This window comes from Cryptotermes secundus, unplaced genomic scaffold, assembly GCF_002891405.2.
Source record: "Cryptotermes secundus unplaced genomic scaffold, Csec_1.0 scaffold1242, whole genome shotgun sequence".
Taxonomy (NCBI): domain Eukaryota; kingdom Metazoa; phylum Arthropoda; class Insecta; order Blattodea; family Kalotermitidae; genus Cryptotermes; species Cryptotermes secundus.
Genome location: NW_019739237.1, coordinates 181,842 through 209,251, shown reverse-complemented (window position 1 = coordinate 209,251; position 27,410 = coordinate 181,842). Strand labels below are relative to the sequence as shown.

Sequence of the window (27,410 nt, the reverse complement as noted above, 5' to 3'; positions counted from 1 at the left end):
ATGTGAGAAATGAAGAAGTGTTAATTAGAGTCAGTGAGCAGAGGAATATCCTACATGAAATAAGAAAACGGAAGGCTAATTGGATTGGTCATGTTTTACGCAGAAACTGCCTTCTAAAAGAAGCTATCGAAGGAAAGATAGATGGGCGGATAGAAGTGACAAGAAGACGAGGAAGAAGACGTAAGAAGATGCTGGATGACCTTGGGGACAGAAGAGGATACTGTCATTTGAAGGAGAAAGCTCTAGATCGCATTAAGTGGAGGAATTGTTTTGAAAGAGACTGTGGACCTGTCGTCTTGACAGATTACTGATGATGATGATAGCGAACATAGCGTACGTAGCGCTCTGTGTGGCCGAACCTTTAGACCGCTGGGCTATCGTGACCGGCCCATTCAGGTTTATTACTACGAATGTTTTGTTATAAGCTATATAGTGCGGGGGCGGGGAATTCTTCTGTATTGATAATATACGAAATTTAGTCATGATTTATCAGAATGTTATTAGTTTTACAATATTTTGAAAAACATCTTCGAAATAGGCATTTATAAGTTGTCTGTATGTACTACGAGAGCAAAATCGTGTCCAAATGCTCTAAACCGAAACAAAAAAACTAATCATTTTATAAACACGCGTAAATATACATGCTTCCCCCAGCAACAATTGTTTTGTATGCCAGTAACGTTCTCACTAAACAACCAAATACTGGGTCAAAGATGACGCCCTTAATTTAAGGGCTGTGTGTGTGGTAATGTGCTGCGTGAACACCTCAGGAGGTAAGGTGAAGTAACTGTGAAATATCTGCAAAAGGCTCCTCCTCTAATGCCACTTGTTCCCCCACAAAACACATAAAGGGGCTTAACGTCACTGGCCAGCGTGGAGAAGCCATCTCCTTTTGTGCTAAAATACATAACTAACTCCATAAGCGGCCTTCGTAGTCTAGGGGTAACGTTCCCACCTCATGACTCAAAGTACGCGGGTTCAAACCCGGCGGAGGTCGTGGAATTTTTAAGGCCGGAAAAATTCACGGAACAAGTCCTCCGGGAGGGACTTTAAGCCGTGGGTCCCGTGTCGTAGCTTTACGGCACGTAAAAGAACCTCATGCCTCAAGGAGGCCTCTGAGCCAAATTATAAAGGACATTTCCCGCCCAACAATAGTCTCTAACGCCTCTGGTAGATGGGGGAAGCACCTAGATACCGCTGAGCCAGTAGAGGCCAAACTCGCTGGCTGAGTCGGGACTGATGGTACGCACCAGTATCGGTAGGGTATAGAGACTGGTAGAATATCACAGGGGGACGTACAATAGACCACTGGTCGGGGTGCATGGGGAAACCCACCCCCTCCAATAATAATAATAATAAATAATAATAACTGACTCCATGCAAGCAAGTTATTCTTCAGATGCAATACCACAGTACAGAGCAGCTAACACTTTGAAAAAGCAATAACAAATAGTAAATTAAGAAGCGAAAGTCTTATATTACAAAAAATGACTGGGACTTAAATATCCTTGCAGCGCGACTGTCATTTATTTATGTAATTAGATGAGGCGTGTGAATGAGGAATCGAACATAAACAGTCGCGCAACGATTTAACATAAATGACTACCGTACACAAGTACGCAGTACGTATATGTAATAATGTTGTGACATACAGTGACCCGTTGCCAGTCACGGTAGCCGAGCGCTTTAAGGCATGCCCTGTCTTCGCTCGCTCGGAAGCTGGGATCGTGAGTTCGAATCTCACGCAAGGTATGGATGTTTAGTGTTTGTATGTATATGCCTTTATTGTGTGTTTGTGTTGTCCTGTGTTTAGGTAGCGGCCTTGCGACGAGCTGATCACCCGTCCAAGGAGACCTACCGTTTGTAAAATGATCAGTGAAACTGAAATATCAGCCCTATGCTCCAAAAGTTGGAGCGAGAGGAAGGGAAAAATACAGACCCGTAGCTGAGGTGAGGAGTTAGTGAAGAGTCGATTCTAGAGGGTTCTGACGATGGTGTATAACACTCAGAATCACTGGGTTTTTGGACTTTCTCCATCGCCAGGTATTCTAGAAACTAGAACACACAACGTGTTGGATACTGGATCTGTTTACGTCCAGAGGTGAGGTTGGAGATAGGGGACACCTACTCAGCTGGGTCCCGTAGAAAGTAGTGATTGGCGTTAGCTCTTCCTAAGGAACCCAACTGAGTAGGTGTCTTCTACCGCCTCCCCCAACCTGAGGACGGAGACAGATCCAGTTTCCAAAAAGTTGTTTTTCCTCGTTTCTAGAACACCGGACGATGGACAAAGTCCAAAAACCCAGCGATTCTTAATGAAGAAATGGTTGCTGTCTCAGTTTGAGAACCACTGGATTTAATCGTTGTGACATGTTGCTATGAAAAGCTGGTAGCTGAGGCACGGGGACAGTTCGGGAGCCCAGATTAAGGGGAACGTCCGCCTTTGGAAGCCGCTACCAAGCAACGGCTAGTTCAGACTAACAGACTGAGCACACTAGTCTGTGTGTGCGTGCGATTTGTGAAGTGTGCTAAAAGAGTACAGTAAATCCAATTACCAATCCAAACCCGGTCTCTATTCACTCCATACAAGTGACAATATCCGCATTTGGATGCAGGAAAAAAGAAATAAACTTAAGTTACATTTATGTCCGTACATGTCCAGGTTATTATTTCCAACAGGTGGTAACACTGCAGTTAAACAAGTATTTGTTTCTATCAGCCGTTGCGTTGTTAGTGTATTTATTCAGCTTGCATTTGGTTGCATATAAGGTAGTTTATTCCCTTGAACGTGAGTTAAAACAAAGTAACGAGAATTTCAGGACACGCTGTATATCACTAAAACCATTAAATCAATACAAGTTCGAAAAAAAAATATCGGCCTTTTACAGCAGACAAAAAGCGATTTTCCACAGGATATGTACACACTGTTACATAGATTCCATTGACGTGTACAAGCGGCTGCGGCCGAGATTACCTAATCATAAAAAATATTTGATTAAACTCTACCCTCATATGCCTCCTGTTAACTTCAAATTTCTTCAGCGAGAGGATAACCCATTTTGTTTTATTCTAGTACATCCACAACGGCACTAGTCTCTTCGACAGGAACTGGAAACAAAGGCCGCGCCATAGCTCAAGCGGTTAGTCACTGGCTTCCCACAGCGGCGGCAAGGGTTCGATGCCGGGTCTGGTCAAATGAGATTTGTGGTGAACAAAGTAGAACTGGGGCTGGTTCTTTCCGAGTACTTCGGTTTCCCTTACCAATCTTCATTCCACCAAATTCTCCATCATCATAATCACCTGGGGCAGGCTATAATAGGCCAATCAGTAGCCGCCGTGCCGAGTGGACCCAGTTTGACTCCACCCCCCACTAAGCGAATTAAAAAAAACTGGAAATAAACCGTAAATGAGGGACTAAAGTGGCATGCTATAAATTCCGGTCCCATATGACCGACAATCACACCTGTTAATGGTACACACATGGGATCATGCAATGTTAAGACCATGGACAACACTGCAGTTGTTGCCAACGGGGAAAGTCAGTAGATTTGTTCACAAATTTACATTTAAACACTTTAAGACTACTTTTACTGGTCAATTTAATATATTCAGAATATAAGAATAATTGTAAATACAGTAATATAATAATTAGAATGATAAAGTCAAGGAGAATGAGGTGGGCAGGGCAGGTAGCACGAATGGGGGAGATGAGGAATGCATATGGGATATTGGTGGGAGAGCCGGAAGGAAGGAGACCACTGGGAAGACCAAGACATAGGTGGGCGGACAATATTAAAACCGATCTTAGAGAGATGAAATAGGATGGTATGGATTGGATCGATGTGGCTCAGGAGAGTAAGTGGTGGAGGGCTCTTGTGAACACGGTAATGAACCTTTGCGTTCCTAAAAATGCTGAGAAGTTCTTGAGTGTCTGCAAAATTAGAAGATTCTCAAGAAGGGCTAAGCATAAATTTTTACTGACTGGGGTTCGTTTCCTGAGAGGGGAAAGAGACTTTTATCTGCTCTACAGTGTTCAAACTGGCTCCTGGTCCCATCCACCCTCCTAATGGATATTGTGGGGGCTAAAGCGGCCAGGGTGTGAAGCTGACCACTCACTTCCATCTAATACTGAGGTTAAGAATGGTGAGGCTCTACCTCCACTCCTACGTGATTCTTCATGACTTGTTGCTTAATTTATTAAGCATAATGGCGGCCGCATACCAACTGCGTCAAGATAAGCATCCAGACATGAGACAAAAGACGCAGTGTTGCTTCATTCGTGATTCGTCAGGATTAAGCTGATGTCAGCATCATGACTCAGACCAGTGTGCGGCGGTTTTCATAATCTCATTCGTTTCAGATGTGCCCCTTTCTTTGCGTCATGTCGCAGACATCATGTCCTGACTGTTTCATATCTTGACGTATGCAGGTGTGCGGCCTGCCTAAGACAACATTATCGTCACTTTGCATAAGAGAAAGTTTATGATATAAACAGGCTAAACAGCACTGCCAGGGAAGTGAACTGAAGGAAGTTAGGTTTGGAGACTAGCACGGCCTACAGAATATCGACTTAAAATGTTGTATGTGATTTCGCCTTTAGGTGCTAAACCAAATGGAAAGACGAGGATCTTCCGATGTTTCGTCAAATTAAACTTCGCCGGCGAATATATCGGATATGAGTCTGGGTAGGCTGTGTGGATTATATAAAATTCCTTACCCTTGTCCGGAATTGAACCCTGGACGTCCAGCTTGTTCCGACTGAGATATCCCGCTCCTAACATATTCACATGTACTATCTTAAATTACGCAAGTTACTCAGACCTCTCTCGGTTCAAATATTTTCTGAACACTTTGTTTTCAAACTTAAATATTCTTGGAGAATCGTAAAGAAAAAAACTTTTTAACGTTGATTATGCAAACAGCTCCCTGCAGGGGGGGGGGAAATCTTGTTTACAAACGGTGGGGGATTCTGACAGCATATAACCTTCTGAAGTTGCACATTTACTTGAAGGGCCGCAAGAGGGCTCTGAAGGTACATAAAATTAGAGAACAAGACATTTCTCCCCTTAACGAACGTGGAGAACGCATATAAAAGCTAAGAGAAGACAACTAGAGCTCAAAACCAGAAATATGAATTGGCTAATCGACAAAAAAAATCACAGCTATCTCTTGAAAACAAAATAATCCTATACAAAACGATAATCAAACAAGTCTGGGCCTACGGAATAGAATTATGGGGACGCAGGGAACCTTCCGATACAAATATTCTCCAAACGTTCCAATTCTAAACGCTATGATAACTAGTTAATGCTCCCTGGTACGTATCAAACGCTACCTTACACAATGATCTAAGCATAGCATATGTAACAGAAGTCATCAGAGCCCACGCGAAGAAACACAAAAACCGGACCACTCAAAACAACAACCAACCAATAAGAAACCTCTTAAACCAACCAGCAAGAGAAAGAAGACTAAATAGAATGTGGCCAGAGGATCTCATTAGATAAGCACCAGAGAATCATCGGAGGATGATACCGGCTTCAGTATTACATACACCCATCCCTTTTACTAATTACTCTATTTATGTATATTGAGCAGATTGTAAAATAAAAATTAAAAGGAAAATATTCCCCCATACAAGTTGTGCGTTTAAGCATGAACCTTCAGGCATGTATGGTCCCCAGATTCAAAGTTCTTATTCCGCGCTTCTTATGCAGCCTTCCCGAGTTAAATTCGTCAAAATTAAGTTCTATTTCTCTAAAAGCCATTATTTTTTTTTCAAATTATACATCAATATTAATTCGGAATATCAAAATTTCAAGTCCTCTGCCTCAAGATTCTTAACTATCCTAACATCTTAATTTTAATTCTAATCTTATCAGAACGACAAATGAGTGAAGCCTGGGAACCTTCTGACAAAACGATGATCTTTCTATGTCCACAAATTAATTTCCCTCTCATTTTTCTCGTGACTTTTCACTTTCCCTTACTCTCTCTCTCTCTCTCTGCAAGTTTGCAAATAAAGAAAATTCTGTGTAGAATAAAATGGAGAATTTGTTCTTTGAAATGCAAAATTCTGCCTGCAAAAGCTGCATCGTATCATAATTAAATAATTGCCCTATTAATATATTTCCCTTACTGTCCGGTAATTTTCATACGTAATATTTCAGTTTGATATAGTTGCAAAGTTAAAAATTGAGGGTAAAGTTTCGTTGTGCTTAAGTAAAGCAGCACTGCACATGGAGGCATATCAGGGAGTGGAGGTATAGCTTCACCATTCTTGACCTCGACACTAGATGGAGGTGAGTGGTCAGCTTCAAGCTTCGGTTGCTTTACCCCTGGGAAACGACCCCTTGTACACATCATACAGGAGGCTGGGTGGGCAGCAGATTCGGACTGGACCCTGTGGAGTACAGAGAAATTTCTTTCTCCGGCTGGGAATTGAACCCCTGCCCATCACTATACCGACTCAGCTAATGCGGAAATTTTCTTTACCACTTTACATGTTTCGGCCCATATTATTCATCTTCATAAACATACATTAAAAAAAAGTGCTCTAAAATTGTTTTAAAGTTATAATTTTTAGAGTTTTGCTCAATGTTATACAGTATCTACTTATGAAATATGGGGAATGGACGTTGTACTTTCCCTTTTAATTTCTCCCTTATTCTCTAATGTGGTATAATTTGATTTTTATTCTTCTGTGGCGCTACAGCCCCAATTTGGGCCTAGCCTTACCTCCATGAAACTCTCCGTCTCACTTCGGTTTACTAGATCTTACACATTCGGTAGGACTCCTTGGGCGAGTGATCAGCTCGTCGCAAGGCCTCTACCTGTAGACAAACACAGAAAAACGCACACAAACATCCATGCCCTGAGTGGGATTCGAACCCACGATCCCGGCTTCCGAGCGAGCGAAGACAGTGCATGCCTTAGACCGCTCGGCTACCGTGACCGGCGGTATAATTTGATTACTGTTAATAATTTACATGATGCAACTACAGCAATACTTGGCAAATATATATGGATATTCGTATTAAATATCTATAGATATTAAACGGGAACCACCTGGAAAGTTAACAACATTTACAAATTATTCGCTCCCCGACTGCAATACGGCCTCCCTTGATGCGTTGCCAAATCACACACGCCTTACCTACGCCCTTGACTGGTAGTACCAAAGTGTCCATGTCGCCCTATATATTTAGTCGTTTATTTATCAATGGTTCTGCAGATCTCGTGCTGGAACCTGGCCGTTATATTCAGATTCGAAATCGGTAAAACTCCTTGGACTAGTGATCAGTCCGTCGCAAGGCCTCTACCTACACACAGAACATAAACACTGTCTTAAGGTTCGGCTACGCTATGTTCGCTATGTACGCTACGTACGCTGTGTACACTCTGCGACGCAGCTAACATAGGGAACATAGCGTACGTAGCGTACGGAAGTCTGTGTGGCCAGTTACATTGGCAATAAAGGGAGATATTTTTCTGTTCGTATAGCGAACATAGCGTACGTAGCGCTCTGTGTGGCCGAACCTTTAGACCGCGCGGCCACTGTGATCGGTGAAGTGTATGTTCAACTTATAAAAAAGAAATTCGAACTAGGATGATTTCCTATTCTTACACTAACATACAGCTTTTGTTTCTCTTCCTTGCAGTCTGTTCGAAACTCATCCCGACGTCCAGCAAGTTTTCATGCCATTCAATGGAATTGAACTGGAAGATTTGAAACACAGCAAACAGCTGAGAGCGCATGCGCTGAGGTAAGTTAATATAAGGGATAGAAACTCTCAGTAGGTTCCAGCTTTTTCTCCCTCCCCAAAATAAATTTCCTCTCACTTTTCTCATGAGCGTACACTTACTCTCTCTCTCTCTCTCTCTCTCTCTCTACAGGGTTGAAAATAAAGCAAATTCTGAGTAGAATATATGGTGCATATGTTCTTTGATATACAAAACTCTGCTTGCAAACACTGCATCATATCATAAATTAATAATTGCCACAGTAATATATTTCCGTACTTTCTGTAATATTGTATGTAGTTCTGTATGGATGTGAAACTTTGTATGTCACATTAGAAGAGGAACATGGCCTGAGGGTGTTTGAGAACAGGGTGTTGAGGAGAATATTTGGACCGAAGAGAGATGAAATGACAGGCGGCTGTAGAAAACTGCATAATGACGAGCTTCATAACCTATACTATCATCCAAGCATAATTAGAATGATAAAGTCAATGTGGATGAGTTGGGCAGGTCATATAGCACGAATGGGGGAGATAAGGAATGCATATAGGATATTGTTGGGGAAACCTGAAGGAAGGAGACCACTGGGAAAGCCAAGGCGTAGGTTGGACGTAATGTTAAAACAGATTTTAGAGAGATAGGATTGGGTGGTATGGATTGGATTGATCTGGCTCATGATAGGGACTAGTTGAGGGTTCCTGTAAACACGGTAATTAAGTTTCGGGTTCCATATAATATTGATAAATTCTTGAGTGGCTGAGCAACTGGCTGAGGTTTGTATTAAGCACCATTGTGTGACTTCCATGGATGGTGAATTGTTAGTTCTTCCTTTAAAAATCTATTAATTCATGGTTCATAATTGTTCTATAATTCCAAAACGTAAAATACTTTTTTTAATTCGCTTAGTGGGGGGTGGAGTCCAACTGGGTCCACTCGGCACGGCGGCCACTGATTGGCCTATTGTAGCCTGCTCTTGGTGATTATGATGATGGAGAATTTGGTGGAATGAAGATTGGCAAGGGAAACCGAAGTACGCAGAGAATACCCAACCTAGCGCCACTTTGTCCACCACAAATCCCACTTGACTAAACCCGGGGTCGAACATGGGTCGCGGCGGTGGGAAGCCAGCGACTAACCGCTTGAGCTATGGAGCGGCCGAAAAATGTAAAATAACTTCCTCAGTTTAATAATTGTTGGAAGTAACTGAGAAAAATTGCAACAAAGAACTTGCATTTAATGAACAAGTGTAAATATCTCTCTGTGGCTAGAGTGAAAAATTCCTGTGAGAGGAATGCGCTGCTGGTTTCTCTATCCCATTGAAACCCCGTGGAATATTACGGTAATTCAATTACAGTTCACACAGTTCCTCTGCTTTCCGCAAGAGGCGGCCATGTCTGTGCACTACGTAATACGGACAGAAACACATGACGTCATTTCGACAATTCACCTCGACAAGTTTGCCAGCTTTACAATTGTTTTATTAACAGAAGAATTAAAATTTTGCATACACTTAACACGTTCTTAAGTAAATCTAGCATACAGGCGGTCGACATTTCAACTGTAAATTATTAAAAACAATTTCTTGTCGAAATAATTACACAGTGTACCTGTAGGTAGCAGCGCCGCTTATTTAATATTGCTATTCTATCAAGTTTGTGACATGCAGACCCATTGCCAAATAACGGCAACTGAAATGGTTGAAATGCAAAAATATCTGGTCGTGATCCTCAAGGGTCTTTGGCCAAGGCGAACCAATGGCGGTAAACAGCCATTCTAAGTTGTGGTTGAGTCAGTTGAGAGTTCCGATTGTGATAAGTGAGAAGTTGGTAGCTGAGGCCGGGGGCGGTTCGGGAACCCAGAAGAAAGGAAACATCCGCCGTTGGAAGCCGTTACCAAGCAACGACTACTGAGGACTGAGGACTGAGGAGACTTTGTGTGTGCTGCAGAATTGACGGCTCCTCAAGAAGGGCTCAGCTCCATGAGCAGATCCAAAAGTAATCTTATGCAATGTCATTTATATTACACGTATGTTTACGATAAACTACATCATTATCAGTGCCACAACAAAACAGTGAATTAAAGTCCATAGTATTAGAACACAAATGTTGCACGATGTTCTTTGTTTGGTGATTAATAACGGCAAAAAAATCTTTAAATCTTATTATTATTTTTTTACTAATTATTTTACTTTATTTACTTATTACTGCAATTCTCGCTTAATATCTGAATTAACAATTCTGACAATTCCGGAAGAGATAATGAATATAGCTAAAATGAGTTAAGCTGAATTTGACACCAGAAGTTGTAATTTTGTCTTTGCCTCATCCTCCCCTGCAACTTCCTCCTGATCCATGAGGGTGGTGCGCCCCACCCCCTTTTGGAAACAACTGTTTCATATGGACGTTAATAGAAGTTATAATTAATTAAAGTCGGCAATAAATGTTCAAATGGAATTCTACTAATGTCTATCATTCGCTATCCCCATTTCAATAGTATCATTTCAAAACAAGTGTATCGGAAAATTGTTAGGCCATATTCGTCTGTTCGCTCGCATGCAACAGGAGGCAGACATGTCACATCATGTGAGAATTCATTTAAATTAAACATAATTTGGGGAAACTAGTTACAATTTGGAGTGGACAGCGAATTTTTAACCACAATGGTCACTCACCACTCTCATTTAACTTGACAGTTTAATTTAAACTGTACTTACAATTAATTACAATTTAAATTATTCAGCTGCACTTCATGATGCAATACACAGCATTCAGATGTCGTTTCCTGAATTTAATCTGTTCATATTCTCAGTAAGGTGTTTTTGTTCGGCCATAAAAAAGGCAAACACTTGAATAAAGATAAAATTCAAAATTATATTCTTTTGGAATATGACGCCGTGTAGTGTAGTAGATAGGTACAAACATTTAAGTGGTCGCTCGGTCGGTATAGTTCGCTTGCGGACTAAAACCACGGAGTTTGTTTTTGTTTTTTGTTTTTCTTTACCTAATATTTCCGCGATATATGATGAATGTAAAATACCTGATCAATTCTTGATTCCTTAGTTCGAAACCCATTCTGAATGCCCAATTAATTTCGTCTACAAATGGACTTCACTGTGAACCGCGATAGCTCAGTCGGTATAGCAACTGGCTACGGGCTGGACGACCGAGGGCTCAGAGTTAGATTCTCGCTACGGGCAAGATTTTCCTCTTCTCCACGCAGTCCAGAGAGTTTCTGAAGTTCACCCAGCTTCCTATCATCTTTCAGTGGGGGTAAAGCGGACGGGCCGTGAAGCTAACCACTCACCACCATCTACTTCCGATGTCAAGAATTCTGGAGCTATATCTCCACACTTACGTCTTCACGGCGTGGTGCTTAATTAAATAAGCATAGGGAAATATTACATTTACCTTTTGTGGACTTGAACTTAAGAGAAGGATAAAATGTTATATGAAGCTGATAAAAATTATATGCCTCGATAATCACAGCAGTCAATTTTATCGCCCTTCCTGTAAATAGGCACAATAATGGATTCCTTCCACTGATCACACAATTCAATCATATTCAAAATACAGTTAATAGAGTTGTGGATCTCTGAATATATTTCAATGTTTGAATCAGTTCTCCCGGAATTTGTTAATTCAGACCTATGCTACAAGCCGGAAGGTCGCGGATTTCATTCCCGATGAAGTAGAATTTTTTCAATTAACCTATTCCTTCCAGCCGCATCATGCCCTGGGGTCGAATCAGCCTCTAACAGAAATGAGTACCAGGAATCTTCCTGAGGGTATAGGGCGACCGACGCGTAAGGCTGACAGCCTCACCGTCATCTGTGAGCCGATTCTCTAGAAAATGTGGGAACCTCGCCGTCTTACAACCCTATGGGCTTCCACGGCCTGTTACATTGACAGCTCTACATTAGGATTAGGCTCACGTACTAACGGCTCAGTTGCGTGTATTTCTATCTGCTCAACTTGACCAAATCTATGTAAGTGTATATACAATGTAGGAAAGAAATAATTGTTACAAGTACTCACAATGTGGGAATCTGCAAGTAGATTATTTTTGCCATCCTTGATCAAGATAGTTTCAGGTAGTTAAACCTTCTTATGTTCATTTATGCCTCTATACAAGTCTCTAACGTCCTTAGTCTTGCTTTGTGTTGCAAGCTCATTAATTTTGTCTTTCAGATATCCCCCCCTCCTCTCTCTCGCTCTGTTCCTAAAATGTCTGCTAGCTTCACTTCTTACATTGTTAAAATTGTTCCCTGTCTCGGATCCTTTAACAGCTCGTTTCGTTTAATCGTTACAAACATCCTTCGTTAAAGGTTCGGCCAGATATCGCGCTACGCTATGTTCGCTACGTACGCTACGTACGCTGTGTACACTCTGCGACGCAGCTAACATAGGGAACATAGCGTACGTAGCGTGCGTCGCGTACGTAACGCTCTTTGTGGCCGAACCTTAAGTCATGGCTTACGCTGCTTCATTTCGTAAGAAAGTAGACTCCGTTTGGCAGAAATTTCGGTAAGGTAAATTTGTCCCTGTTTTAAGTTATTTAATAGCTATGCCGTGAGGACATATGGGGGAATAGCTCCAACATTCTTGACCTCGGCACTCGGCACCCACGGTCCTTAATCTCGGTTTCCTAGACCGGAGCCGCTGTTTCCTTGAAATAGCTCCTCAATTATCCTCACGAGCCTGGGTGGACCCCGTTACAGAGCCACTACTTCTCATAAAATCTGATAGAGCCGGGAATTGAACCCGGGACCTCTGGATCTATAGGCAGGAACTCTGATTACTATACCACAGAGGTTGTCGGTATAGTTCGCTTGCGGACTACAGGCCACGGAGTTCTTTTGTAATTAGTTTATTTAACGACTCCTATCAGACTTTAGAGTGGCCGATGAGAGAATTACTGTGTAAAATAAATTTCATATGATATAAGAAGCGATAGTGAACAAAATTAACGATTTGTCACTGAATTTACCTATAGGAACTTGAGAAAAACCATCGAAAATAACAGGACAGTCGATGTTCCTGTCTATATTCGATAAGGTAACCTCCCACATAGCCGGTCACTGTAGCCGAGCGGTCTAAGGCATGCACTGTCTTCGCTCGCTCGGAAGCCGGGATCGTGGGTTCGAATGCCACTCAGGGCATGGATGTTTGTGTGCGTTTTTCTGTGTTTGTCTACAGGTAGAGGCCTTGCGACGAGCTGATCACTCGCCCAAGGACTCCTACCATATGTGTAAGATCTAGTAAACCGAAGTGAAACGGAGAGTTTCATGGAGGTAGGCCTAGGCCCAAATTGGGGCTGTAGCTCCACAGAAAAGAAAAAACCTCCCACATAAAAGAACATCCCTGTATCAGGCCGTGAAAGCCCATACGTTTGTGAGACGACGAGGCTCCCACATTTTCTTTAGACAATCGTTACATAGATGGCGGTGAGGCTCTCAGCCTCATGCACTTCCATGAAGATTCTTGGTACTCATTTCTGTTACAGGCTGAGTAGACCCCAGAGCCATTGTGGGGCTGACCTCCCACATACAAGTCAAAAATATTATCGCTTGTATAAAATTCTTCTTTTCAGCGTTGTGTATGGGTGTTGCAGAAACTAAAAATGACATATGAAATATGAAAGATGGAAATGGAGGAGTTGTAAATAAAACGCATTTAAGAATGGTACTTTCTGCACAAACATGACTCCATAAAGCAGAGAGATATAATAAGAGTGTCAGGCGTACCAACACACCGCGTGCGCCATTGCAGTATAATAATAGTGACACTTCTCTTCACAGTTTTATGTGGATAGACGTTAAAACCGTTGCCTGAAATTCTCATGTTATACATTTATGTTGTATTCTGAGACCCGGAGAACAGTTATTTTACATTTTTTTTTCGTATATGTCATTTTTATTAGGAGAGATCTACTCAAATTCAAGAGCAGAATAAAGAGCAAAAGAGCGCGTTGAAATGTGTCCATGAGTTTAGAGGACAGCCATACTGTAACAACATAAAGAAATTTCATGCGTGGTGGGGATGTTGGCGCCAATAGCTCCCCCTTCTCTACCTAAGGTAAAGTCACCACATTTCTGACATGCGCCTTATTTCCATGTTTTCTTGACCTCGGCACTAGCTGGAGGTGAGTGGTCAGCTTCACACTCCGGCCTCTCTACCGCGGGAGAAAAGCTCTCGCTACCAATTGGATAGGAGGTTGGGTGGGCCCCAGAGCCGGTATGGACGATTTGGAGAAGAGAAAATTCTTGAAACTACCGGGACTCGAACTCCGACCTCTCAGTCGTCCAGTCCGTAGCCTTTCACCATACAGACTACGCCACCCCGGCTCCTTATAAAGTAGATGGACTTTTCAATCCATGTTTTTAGACCTGGCTTCTGAGTTGCGCGTAAGGTGAAATATGTGATGATATAGTGGAGCAGGGGTTGTATCCGCGTTGTAGAAGGGAAATAAATGTAATAAAATGTAACTGAGGTCCGATATTAACCCGTACAGCCGATCGCAGTGTCCGCGACGTCTAAAGGTGGGAATACACGAGCGCGCCGCGGCAGTAACGCGGCATTACAAGTGATGCGCGGAGTGATTTGGTGCACCTCGAACAAGCGACGCGCACGCAACGAACCATCTGAATGGGGCGCGCAAGCCGCGAGCACCTCAGTTCCATTCTGTCTTCGCCGTCCACACGACCATGGAAGACGAGGAAGCGTCACTTTTTTTGTTCTTTTTATAATAATCATTTTCTCCGGGATTCCACAGTACAGGGAATGATTTGTATGAGCCCCAAAATCTTCTTCTGACCACTCCATGTTTGAGGCGTGCGCGCTTCACGAAACAAATGGCAACCGAACCCGACCACACTGCGGCACCCTTTGTGTTCGTCAGAAAAACCGACAGGAACCGGATCGCTGCGCGGCATTTGAGGCGTGCGCTGCGCGTGTTCAAAGTCACGTACACACGAACGAATAAGTCGCGAATCCCGTTCGATCTATGTTGCATTACAGCAGCGGCGCGCTCGTGTATTCCCACCTTTAGGCATGAACCATTTCCACCTGCTCCAACACTGGGATCTTGGGTTCGAATCCCACTCGAGGCATGGATGTCTGTGTGCGATCTTGTTCTTTGTGTAGGTTGTTGTCTTTCCACGGGCTGATTCCCTGCCCAAAGAGTCCTACCAACTATTTATAGGGTTAAGAAACTGAAAAACCGCAAAGTTCCAAAGGGCTGTATAGAAAGAAAGACAGAAAGACAGACAACCAATTCACGCCTTATATTCCTTCCTCGGTTAGTGGAAGAGCCCAAATAGAATGTGCGTTCTGTTGATAAGGGCGAGAAACACTGATACTATACAGTATTGTGTGACACACTCAACTTTCTCTCCTTCCCATGTCACTTCTCTGGCGCCCGAAACGAAACTGATGCACTGTCCGCCTTTTCAGACCTGACCGTTCCCAACAGAATGCGCAGTAGATATGGTGGAGTCCACTGAGATAAAGATTGTAGGTAGTGTGTGGCTTATTATATGTCATGTCTTACAGTTTGTCATCCCTCCCTCCCACGAGACAGCATCAACTATTTCCCTTGGATTCAGCTTATGCGCAGAACGGAGGCCAGGTATAACAGTTCAGCCTGTACTATGCTGTGTGTCTTGCTAACGCTGCGACAAACGTTGGGACAGTAACTGGCTCCTTGGTTTCAGGGTAATGGCATTCGTGCAGAAAGCTGTGGCCAGACTTCACGAACCTGAGAAATTGGAAGCGCTGCTGCAGGAACTCGGCAAAAAGCACTACACGTACGGGGCCAAACAGAAATACGTAGACGTGAGTAGAAATCTTTCTGATGTAAACACTCTACTGAACCACGGATAGTATCAATATGGTCTGCGGAACCAACGCTACTGAGAACCGTATAGAGATGGCTCATCCCATAAAATGGTACACAATATGCATTGTAAATCTTACCATGTTATAAATTTATTTTATTTTTTTTTCAATACATTTGTTTTACTTATCTATGGTTAAGTGCCTTGATGGTGATTTTCCGGCTTGTAGCATAGTGCCTCAACCAATTACGCTACCGCTTGCCCCTGAATATCGGTATCGTTGTCAGAACCACAAGCGTGACACAGTTACGTTGCTTCTGTATAGTAAGCTCTTTAAACGAGTGACTTGACAAAGAACGTTAATTTCCGGTGTGGAATTTGATCGACGGTACATGGCAGGACCTCTGTTTAAGACACTGCGACAGGAAGCAAAGATTGTTCTGTGCTAAAAACGCAGCGAGAACGTCACTTGTTCTGCTTGCTCTACATACGTCATTAGGGCCAGATTTCGAGTATGATATGACAAAATAAATTTCTCGTTACTGAACATATACTCGATCATATCCTAACAAACATATTAATAAGGTAACGTTAGATTTTCACATATCTTGAATCTTTGCATAGTCTGAATATAGGCAGTACTGCCGACGTTTCGGAGGTACGTGGTTCCTCGGTCTCCACGGCTACAGTCAGTAGGTAGAATTAACATAGATGGGGCTATTATAAATAATTTGGTTGATGAGAATAGTGAATTTTCTGAAAGGTTACAGACACAAGCATGAAACAACTTGAAAAGAGCATGGAAACTCATAAAGTTAATCTAGAAATGTTCTCTGCTGCGTTAGGTATTCTGCAAACGTCAAAGCGATATTCGAATTCTTCCCGTGTACGTCAAGACTGTGACTCATCGACGTTAGCTACGCCATTTGAAATTCGCTCTCGAAGGGATTGTGACGTCGTAGGTATACCTGCTCATTAATATATAAATCGCATGGAGTGAGGTCTGGGGATCTAGGGAGCCAAAGAATGGGTCCTGTTTATCCTAACCAAGCCTTCGCACTTAATATTAATTTGCAGCATCCTTTTGCACCGCGTAGATCTGATTTTGCGTTCCACTTTTTTGTCGTCTATGTGCAACGTCGGTTAATATTCTCTCATCGGTCTCTCTCTGTATGGTCACTACATGTTTCGGCCTAACCGGCCATCATCAGGTGTACAGGTTGTTGTGATCAAGGAACCTACTGCTCTCTGTAACGCCATTCTGCTTTTCTTATGCAGTTTCCTCGGATTCTAGGCTGTGTGGGTTAACCAAATGTTTTATTTGGGTGTTCTTGAACAACTGCTATATACGTGTTTGCCTGGTGGATTTGTTGGTTTGTTGGTTTGCGGCCTGTGGCTTAGCTCCATTCGCGGCTAATATGTTTGCCATTGAAAATTTAACAGGTTTCCTTGTTGTTGTCATGTTATTTCATGTTTGTATCTGTAACCAGTTCGAAAATACACTAATTTTTACACGAAAATAATTCATAATAGCCTTTTTTGTCCGACAGACTCAGGGAGTGGATCGCATGTTCTGGAAATTAAGATTTGCAATTTAAGTTTTTATCGCGATATTTGCCTGAATGGCTGAGAAAACCATGAAGACCCATTTCCATCAAGTTAATCGACATTTCGGCCGAGGTTCAAACCCGAAATAACAAAACTTACTCGATAGTCAATATTGCGACAAGGTCAAACCGCCCAAACGTAACATCTGTCTGTTAGAGCTTTTCAGTTCTGCGATGGGAATGAGGTTGACCCAGTTCCATTTTGCAAGCTACCTTATGAAGTCCACTCAATTTGGAAACCCACGTGTTACCATGAAATATGTTCCAGTTGCTTTATACCGTCCGAGCTCTATTCAGCGGTTAATGAAATTTTGTTATGTGTCTGTGCACGAAGAATAGCAGAGGGAACAGACAACTGCCATTTGCATTACTATCTCTGCTTTTTTTGTTACGAGTCTATGAGGTGTGCACTGGTGGAAACGCCATCAGGCAGAAGTACGTTAAAAGAGCGAGAGATGATGGAAGAACTTCGCTTGAAGGCCTGAACAAAAGTTTTGGGAACTCCAAAACTTTACTAATACTAATTTTCTATTCACCTGTTCATTCGCGTACCCCTTCACAGCGACACAAAAGAGCTGTGTGCGAGTCTAGTTTATGATTTCCACGCTTAGTTTATAATAAGTAAAGGGAAAAATGGAAACAAAATCATGGAAATCTATCGGATTCATTTCTTCTCCTGGTATCCGAGTTCGATTCCCGGTGCTACCAGATTTTCTGAGAAGCAGTGGGTCTGGAACGGGGTCCACTCAGCCTCGTGATGATAATTTAGCAGCTATTTCAAGGAAATAGCGGCTGCGGTCTAGAAAACCGAAATTAACGGCCGTGCGGATTCGTTGCGCTGGCCACGCGACACCCTCTATCCGCTAAAGTCGGCACTAACTTCGCTGACTAGTGGCGGTCGCTCTGTCGGTATAGTTCGCTTGCTGACTAAAACCACGGCGTTTGTTGTTTGATAATAAATCACATAAGTCTGACACAGCTCCACGTCTGAACGAAAGATCTGTAACTCCAACACTGCTTTAACACTGATTTTGTAGTGACCTGCAAAGTCAATAACTCTTTAAGGAAAGACTCGTAAGATACTCAAGATATTGTGTTATAATATTCATGCTAAGATTATAAGTAAATATGAGAAAATAACAACAAAGCTCTGGATATATATTATAGTATATAGACCAGTTGCTAGGAAACGACAGTGCAATAATCAAATATGCGGCAGCCGTTACTGATGTTCGAAAAAAAATGCTCCCAAGCAACAATTGAACTACAAAACTAAGGAGATGTGTTTTCTACGCGGTCCGTGCCTAGTACATATAAGAAGACCCCAGTATTGCTTGAGAGTTCAGTCAATCAGAAGAGTAGGAGATTGGTGGGAGATGACGGCCAGCCTGGGAGTCAGTTGTGAGACAGTCGCTAGCCAGGAAGGACGTGAACACGGAAGCTAATAAAGCTATGGCGTTGGAAGTCTTTACCAGACAACGACTGGTGAAGGCACAGCAGGCTGAAAAGTCTCAGTGCGTGCTGTAGTGAACTGCAGAATGTGTCAATTAGCGATAGCGTTCTGTAAGAATTCAATAAATCCAATTACCAATCCAAACACCATCTATATTTACGCCTATAGGCGACAGTATTCCCTTCTGGTGACAATAAAACGAATCACTCTGATATAGGACTACTTCTGAAGTCTCTAATACTCGTATTAATTTTCTATGTACTTGCAATTACATTAAAATACTTAATAATAAATAATTAATATTATTGTATGCACTTTTATTAATACTGCAGTTCAGTGGTGTATATATGTTGGCCATGTATTTGCCTGATGATGGCTCTTAATAGCCGAAACATGTAGCAGAGCTAAACTAGGCACTGACCTTGATATTTGTTGTGTTGTGACGGTTTTAATAAAGAAGTTGTATATTATAACACGACAGGATGCATGAAATGAAAATATATCACAGAGAACACGGACGCTGCAAGAAGAAGTAGCGCAAGTGAAGATAAGGGTGATGTTCTAAAGCAAATGTGTTTTAATGAGTTAACGATGGAATAAAATTTGAATGTATTAACTTAAGAAATAATACAGTGTAGTAATTTCAACAAGTGAACAGTTGCTTGAGGATGGTCAAGTATGACCGAAACATGTGGCAGTTTAATTTTAATTTTAATATTCTTAAAAATTACGGAATATTTGAAAGTTACATTAAAGACAGGAAGTGGTCAAATTATATTTTTCTACTGTTTTTTATCTTTATAATTTCGAACACCAGACGGGAAGACAAAATAAAATTCTAAACTGAATAGTACTGAATTACCCGAACCTAAAATGTCCTCTTCATTTCTTTAGTAATGAAATTTTGATTTGTTAGAGGCCGCGCAATAGCTCAAGGCGTTAGTCGCTGACTTCCCACCACGGCGGCCCGGGTTCGATCCCGGGGTCTGGTCAAGTGAGATTCGTGGTGGATAAAGTGGCGCTGGGGCGGGTTTTCTCCGGGTACTTCGGTTTCCCATGCCAATCTTAATTCAACCAAATTCTCCATCATCATAATCACCCGGGGCAGGCTATAATAGGCCAATCAGTGGCCGCCGTGCCGAGTGTACCCAGTTGGACTCCACCCACCACTAAGTGAATTAAAAAAAAAATTTGATTTCTTAGTGTCGTCTCAAAATATCTTAACCTTATCACAATTTCAAATAATCTTGTTACTTTATATTATTATCTGCAGAATTCTGATTGCATCAACGCATTACTTCCTTAGTTTTCCCTTCATTTACGTGTAGATCAACCTCCTTACGAGCCTGTAGCAAGGTTTCCAGTTAAACTGTACTGGTACAAGCCACTCATATCAAAGCTCTGCCCGGAAGCACCAACATCCACAGCACAACACAATCCGGCTAGCTAATATTACCACATACTAGAGATACACGCACTCCGTCCCAGCTGTCATATATCATGCTAAAGACATTTAACCCTTCAAGCAATGTGTTATCATACTTCGCGCTTCAAATATAAGTCTTCGTTTCTCACTACATATTCAGACCCTTCAAGCAAATAACATTGAGGTCTGACAATTTGTAACCCGACTGGAATACTCGTATGCCACTAAAAAAAGGCAAGTCTATCCCTGTAAGAGGTCGTGGAGCCCCATAAGATTGTGAGACGTAGAGGCTCCCACATTTTTCTCGCAGATGGCGGTGAGATCAGACTTACTCGCCAGCCGCCCTTCACACCAAAGAATATTCCTGGTACTCATTTCTGTCAGAGTCTGAGTCGATCCTTGGGCCTTGGGACTGGAATACTCGTATGCCACTAAAAAAAGGCAAGTCTATCCCTGTAAGAGGTCGTGGAGCCCCATAAGATTGTGAGACGTAGAGGCTCCCACATTTTTCTCGCAGATGGCGGTGAGATCAGACTTACTCGCCAGCCGCCCTTCACACCAAAGAATATTCCTGGTACTCATTTCTGTCAGAGTCTGAGTCGATCCTTGGGCCATAGTGCGGCTGGAAGGATTAGGTCAACTGAAAAAAGTCCAATGACATCGGGAATCGAACCCGAGACTTACCGACTTGTAGTACAGTGCCTCACTATATACTATAAAGCGAGAAGAAGGGTTAAGGTCTTCGAAACAGTGAATATTAATATCACGGTCCTCTGTGTAGTTTTGTAGATAGGTACCGACGTTTCGGCAGAACCTCTGCGTTCATATTCAAGGAAAAGAGTGTCGGAAACATGGATATGAGTAAACAAATGTTCTCCCATAACTAATTTTTTCCTCCTATTATTTCCTCCATATTATTAATCTTAGCGTACTTCGCTTATTTTGAAAAAAACAAAACAAAACAAAAAACAAGATCAGGCTCATGACATAATTTTTCAGTCTGTCTGCCTGTACGTGTATCCCTAACAACTTTTGAATGATTGAACCAATGAGCCCGTCTCATCGGCTTGCTTCATGAACCCCTCCCGTAAGTCAGTATTTAACGGCTCGGTAACAACAAATACACGCAACATTACAATAATTGTTGGGCGCGTCGTTTTCTATATAGTCCGTGTCCTTTCAGAAGACAGTCTATGTATCCATTTATCGTTTTCTACCCAAATGACCTGATTCGTGATGGAAGTCGAACCGCCGAGGTATAAAGCCGGAAACTAAACGCCTCATCTATGGCACGGACCTGCGTTGGCAAATATTTACCACAATCTACGGCGTCACATCTCAGAAGACCGTATTCTCGAGTGTGATAAATTACAAAGCTTTATGTACTCATGCGCGTATTTTAATGTCCCTGATATGCATAGAAATACGCTGAAATTTTACGACAGGATGTGACACCGTGTAGTCGGGCAGTTTATCGACATTCAGGAGGAATGTACTGTAAGCATCGTCAGTGTCAAAAAGTAAGCCAAGCCAGCGGATAATTTCTTCAGCAAACGAGGGACCATTAGCGTCTTAGGAAGGATAATTCTATGTGGAGATAGTGTTTGATATTTAAAAATCTGTTTCCACCACACAGAAAAGCCGCTGCGTCTACATTAGAAATATCAATGTCTGTATACAGAAATAAGAGCAGTTTATCTTTAAAATCATATGAAATTCATAAATGCGGAAAAAATTCAGAGTCTTCTGGCATGTAGACCCGTTGCGAGGCAACGATGTCCGTTACTGTGCAACAACCAGTAAACAGCAACAGAGGAACGGTGTTTTCTGTGCGGTCCGTGCAGAGACGTTATAAGCAGGTCAGTGAGGAATGAGTTCAATCATTTGAGATGATTCAGTTGGATGGTGAGTGATGAGTTAGAGAACTGCTGAGGTTCAGTAGTTGCGAGTTGGCAGCTGAGGCCGGGGATAGTTAGAAACTCAGAGGAAGAGGAAAGTCAGCCGTTGGAAGCCGCTACAGAGTCACAGGTAGTGAAGACGTGTCTGTGGATACTACTTTGTATGTGTGAGATAGTGAACTGTAAGGTGTAGTCACGCGACGTATCAAAGAGTCCAGTAAATCCCATCATCAATTCAAAACCCGTCTGTAGTCACACTCCGTCACTTGACAGTACTTAAATATTAAAGCAGGCAGTATATATAACAAACACTGAGTTCTAAATGGTTATACCTAATTTTGCGCCACGCTGTAGTTGCATATTAATCTAAATCTGAGGTTTCTACAACGCTCGAGTTTAACATACCTCGGTCCTGTTGGTTCAGAAGCCCTCGCAATTAGCCCACCTCAGTTCAGCAATGTCAACCAACATTTTTGCAGCCTCACTGTAGACAGTAATCAGCGGCGATTTGCAGGTTTGTCGCTGTAATAAATTATTAATTGTCGTAAATATTCTCAGTGTAACAGGCTATGTAATTATACTACGGAATTAATTGGCTTTGTAATCAGTAAGTAATTATCTCCACATGCAATTTCAGCGTCGTAAATCCTTGAAATTCTCGCGTGTAATCAAGTCCACAACCAAATATTTTTATCTAATTACAGGAATCAATACACATGGGTCTGAACTTAACCTCTATATTAAATACCATTATTTGAACATAGTGATATTGTGTACTGCTTCGCTTTTATGATGTATAGCGACACTGTCTTAACTCTGATATGGAGAAAAGAAGCAAATAGCAAGAACTAAACCTAGATAGAAGGCTAATATTTAAATGGATCTTAAAATATTGGATGCTTCGTTCTTGAGTGGATTAATCTGGGTCGTGATAGATATAAATGGCTGCCATTTGTGGATACTGTGATTAATCATTGGATTCCATAAAATTCCTTGGAATATTTTGAGCTTCTATGTAAAAATTAACTTCTTAAGGAGGACGCTGCTCCAGGGATTTTGTTTGTTATTTAGTTAGTATTAGAAATTTGAAAAAACTTTACTTTTTTCATCACTATTATTTCATATGCAGAACTTTACGTATGCAGCGATAGACATCACTGAAAATTCATCATGCACTGCAAATGTTTACGAGGCTTTAGCGTTAACTTTCTTCCAGTAGTAGCAATGTTGTGTTTTAGTACAACTCGCTAGCATTAACAATGACTTTTCCAGAACTATATACAACTTGCAGGTACAATGATATCAGATATATAGCAGGAATAAACAGCTTCTGTACGTAACATCAATACCCCACCGTCAGCCATGTATCTGTGTATACAGTTGAGCAAGTCAGTGCTCTTCATTCAAAATGTATGACGTCAATCATTCTATTCACTAGGACACATACGCAATCAACTGAAATGGGGAGAAGGAAAACTAAGAAACAAGAAATAGCGTGGAATTTATCGATAGCTATCTGTATTTAACCCTTTCAATACTGACTGACTGTTAAACTGTTTCTAGCCGAGAAGTTATAAGCAGGAAAGTTAGTGAGAGTCAGTAGACTTGAGTTAGTGATTAAGTTAGACAACTTCTGACGTTCAGTTGTTGGGCGCTGTTACCGTGAGAAACTGGTAGCGGAGGCACGGAGAGAGTTATGGAACCCAGAGAAGGGGAACGTCCGCCGTTGGAAGCCGTTATCAGGCAACGACTAGTGAAGACACAGCAGACTGAGAAGACTTAATTGTGTGCTCTAGTGAACTGCACAGTGTGTGAATTAGTGAAACAGTTATAAGTACAGTCACGGACAAGTATGAGTTCAATAAACAACACTATAGCCACTCATACACGTGAAAGTTTGCTTTTTTTTACACTACTGACCTGAAGCTGAGTAGAAGTTGAAGAAATGACGGAGAGAGAGACGAAACTTAAAAAAGAAGGAAAACAAGGAAGATGAGGAGGGTAAGAAGGAAGCCAAGAAGAATGAGAGAAAGAGGAAAAGAACAGGGAGAAGGTAGTTCTTTTAGTATGACTCGAATTTGTCTGTTTATCAAGACCTTGGTACCCCGATACGTGACTGGCTTACTACAGTCGCAGAGATTTACTGCAATTGCTTTTGAGACTTCCTGTTACACTCAACCTAGGAGACACCTCAGCTTACAGCCATGTTATTTCTTGACGCGAACGTGATATCAGCTACACTCCCTACACCTCCAAGTAGGTCTAGACACTGAGGTTGCGTCTGCAGAAGTGTCAATCAAGGGGCAACACTCTTACATTAGGTATCCAGATAAATTTTCTTGTGCAAGGAATTCCTGACAGGTACATCTCCCGCTACAGTCACAGAATTCACTCTCCGCCTCGGTGCGAATTAGAAATAATTCCGAGGCAATATTTCATAGGGCCCCTCGCTCTGTTTCTCTAAGGATATTAGGGTCAGCCCATCGCTAGACATAACGAAACAGTACCGAAGTTAGCACGGAGTTAAATGGCAATTCAGGCCGCGCCATACCTCAAGCGGCTAGTCGCTGGCTTCCCACCGCGACGGCCCGGGTTCGATCCGGGGTCTGGTCAAGTGGGATTTGTGGTGGACAAAGTGGCGCTGGGGCAGGTTTTCTCGAAGTACTTCGGTTTCCCCTGCCAATCTTCATTCCACCAACTGCTCCACAATCACCCTCACCTATCATCTGGGGCTGGTACATTAGGCCAGAAGTGGCCGCAGTACAAGGGACTTAGTCCCACCCCACTAGCAATAATAACTGTCAGGATGTAATGAGTGGGAGGCGGGATAGCGCAGTCGGCATAGCGACTGGCTACGGGCTAGACGAAGGAGGGGTCAGAGTTCGAGTCCCCTTAGGGCTAAGGATTTTCTCTTCTCCATGTCATCAAGACCGACACTGGGGCCCACCCAGCCCCTTATCCAATGAGTATCCTGGGGCTCCTTACTCGGGAATAGAGCGACCAGGGAGTGGCGCTGACCTCTCACCTCAAACTAGTGCCGAGGTCCACTCCCCCATATGTCCACATCCCTCAGGATATGATGACTTGCTGAACAGTAGATCAAATATGTCCCTCTGCTTAATTAATCAAATATTATTCCATGAAGACATGTGGGTTAATGGAGGTATAGCTCCACCATTCTTAACCTCGGCACTAGATGGATGTGAGTGGTTCATGCTCCGTCCACTTTACTCCCGGATAGATCGCCCCGACCCAGAACCGATCTGGACGAGGTGGAGAAGAGAAATTCTTGCGCATACCGGGAAATGAACGCCTACTGTCCAGCCCGTCGCTATATCGACTGAGCTATCCCAACTGCGAACATTAGAAGCATCAAGGTAATAACGTTTACATTTCTAATTCTTAGGAAGAGCATTGTCTTCCGAGACGTTACGTTGTGATAGTTTCTTGGGTGGGTTGAGACTGAGTCCAATCGGTACGTCGGCCATAAACTGGCCTATTGTACCAGCTCTGGATGATATATTAGAGTGTGGAGGAGTCAGTGGAATGAGAACTGGTAGGAGATACCGCAGTACTCGGAGAAAATCTGCCCCAGTGAACCTCAGTCCACCACAAATCCCATATGATCTGGTGTGGGCTCGAACTTGGGCCGCCGCAGTTAGAAGCCAGCGACTAACCACCTGAGCTATGGCACTGCCACTGAAGTTATGTTACTTCACAGTTACCTACGTTTCGGAGAAACACGCTTCGTCCGTCATTTTTAAATCCTGAAGATGGAGGGAACTGGTTCTTTCGAAACGCTAGTAACCTACCTGCATGGCGTTACAACTCTTCACAGTTACTGATACCACTCACTCATGGAGCTGAGCCCTTCTTGAGAAACCACAAATTCTGCAGCTACTCAAGAACTTCCCAGCATTTTATGGAACCCGCAGGTTCATTACCGTGTTAACAAGAGCCCTCCAGCGGTCCATATCCTGAGCCAGATCAATCCAATCCATCCCATCCCATCCTACCTCTCTCAGATCAATTTTAATATTGTCCACCTACCTACATCTTGGCCTTTCCAGTGGTTTCTTTCCTTCTGGCTTTCCCACCAACACCCTCTTCTCCCCTATTCGTGCTACATGCCCTGCTCATATTAACCTCCTTGACTTGATTATTCTAATTATACTTGAAGAATGTAGAAGTTATGAACTAAATCTGGCATCTTGTTTCGTTTTATTTCACATTCTCCTTTTTCACGGAGCACGCGGTAGGGTAGTTGGCTGAGGAACTATGCTACAAGCCGGAAGGTCGCGGTTTCGAGTGCCGATGAGGTGAATTTTTTCAGTTTACTTAACTTCCTGCTGCACTATGGCCTTGGGGCCGACTCAGCCTCTAACAGAAATGAGTACCAAAAATCTTCCTGGGAGTAAAGGGCGCCGGCGCATAAGGCTGCCAACCTCACCGCCATCCGTGAGCCGATTGTCTAGAAAACATGGGAGCCTCAACCTCTCACAACCCTATGTGCCTCCACGGCCTGTTACAGGGACACCTTCCCTTGTTTTTACCTTTTTTTTACCCAACTATTTCTTCTTTTACGTCGTTTACCTTCTGTTCCTTTCCTTCATGTTTTTATTATCTCCTTTTTTCTTAAAATTTCCTTGCAAGTTCCTATTACATAAACACCAAAGTGATATTTACCGTAGAGCACACGTGGACATCCGTTAGCTACAGAATTCACACTTCTGCGCAAGCGCGAACAGAACCATACAAATTCTGACGTCATAACAGTTGCACATCCCCAATTGTTGAGCGTTCAGCGTGTAAATCGGTTAGGGCGAACGTTTAGTCCACTGCATCACTTTACAGCTATCGCCAAATTCAATTTACGAGTGGTGAGGTTTGAATTTCCAATGAAATTAACTCAAATAGTAACGTCTGAATGAATAGCGGGACAGAAGAACAGTTCAAAGCGTATGTGTATGTATGTAATGACTGAAATGGCGATGTTTAACAGATGTCGGTAATGCGAATCAGTAGAAGTTCCTAGCTCTATTCTCAGCTCTGTAAAACTTGGAGGCACTCAAGAGTTTGATATTACAGAGATATGACCGGAGAAAAGATTCTATATATGTAATATAATTCGTTGTTGGAGAAAAGTGGGCAATATTTTGTGGGACAATTTAATGTTAAAAATATTATCCTATATTAAAATATATATAGCTGGTCACGGTAACGGAGCGGTCTAAGGCATGTACTATTTTCGCTTGTTGGGAAGCCGGGATCGTGGGTTAGAATCCCACAAAAGGCATGGATGTTTGGTGTGTGTATGCGATTATTGTGTGTTTGTGTTTTCCTGTGTTTAGGTAGAGGCCTTGCGACAGGCTGATCACTCGTCTAGGGATTCCTACCGTCTGTGAAATGGACATGAAGTGAGAAATCAGCCCCATATATATAAATATATAAA

At 42.5% G+C, this 27,410-nt stretch overlaps 1 protein-coding gene and 1 long non-coding RNA gene across 2 annotated transcripts in view; one reads left to right on the top strand and one right to left on the bottom strand.

The window, feature by feature from the left end:
• LOC117282904 overlaps positions 1–27,410 on the bottom strand; it is a 168,425-nt gene that overhangs the window by 90,609 nt on the left and 50,406 nt on the right. Inside the window, exon 2 of the long non-coding RNA XR_004513814.1 lies at positions 22,364–22,480. This is a non-coding gene — a long non-coding RNA (uncharacterized LOC117282904). The remainder of the gene's footprint in view (positions 1–22,363; positions 22,481–27,410) is intronic.
• The window catches only part of LOC111871836 (cytoglobin-2-like), a 126,990-nt gene that overhangs the window by 71,201 nt on the left and 28,379 nt on the right, over positions 1–27,410 (top strand). The window contains exons 2-3 of the mRNA XM_023865205.2: positions 7,659–7,763; positions 15,452–15,572. Of these exons, the coding sequence (XP_023720973.1) occupies positions 7,659–7,763; positions 15,452–15,572 (226 nt within the window). The remainder of the gene's footprint in view (positions 1–7,658; positions 7,764–15,451; positions 15,573–27,410) is intronic.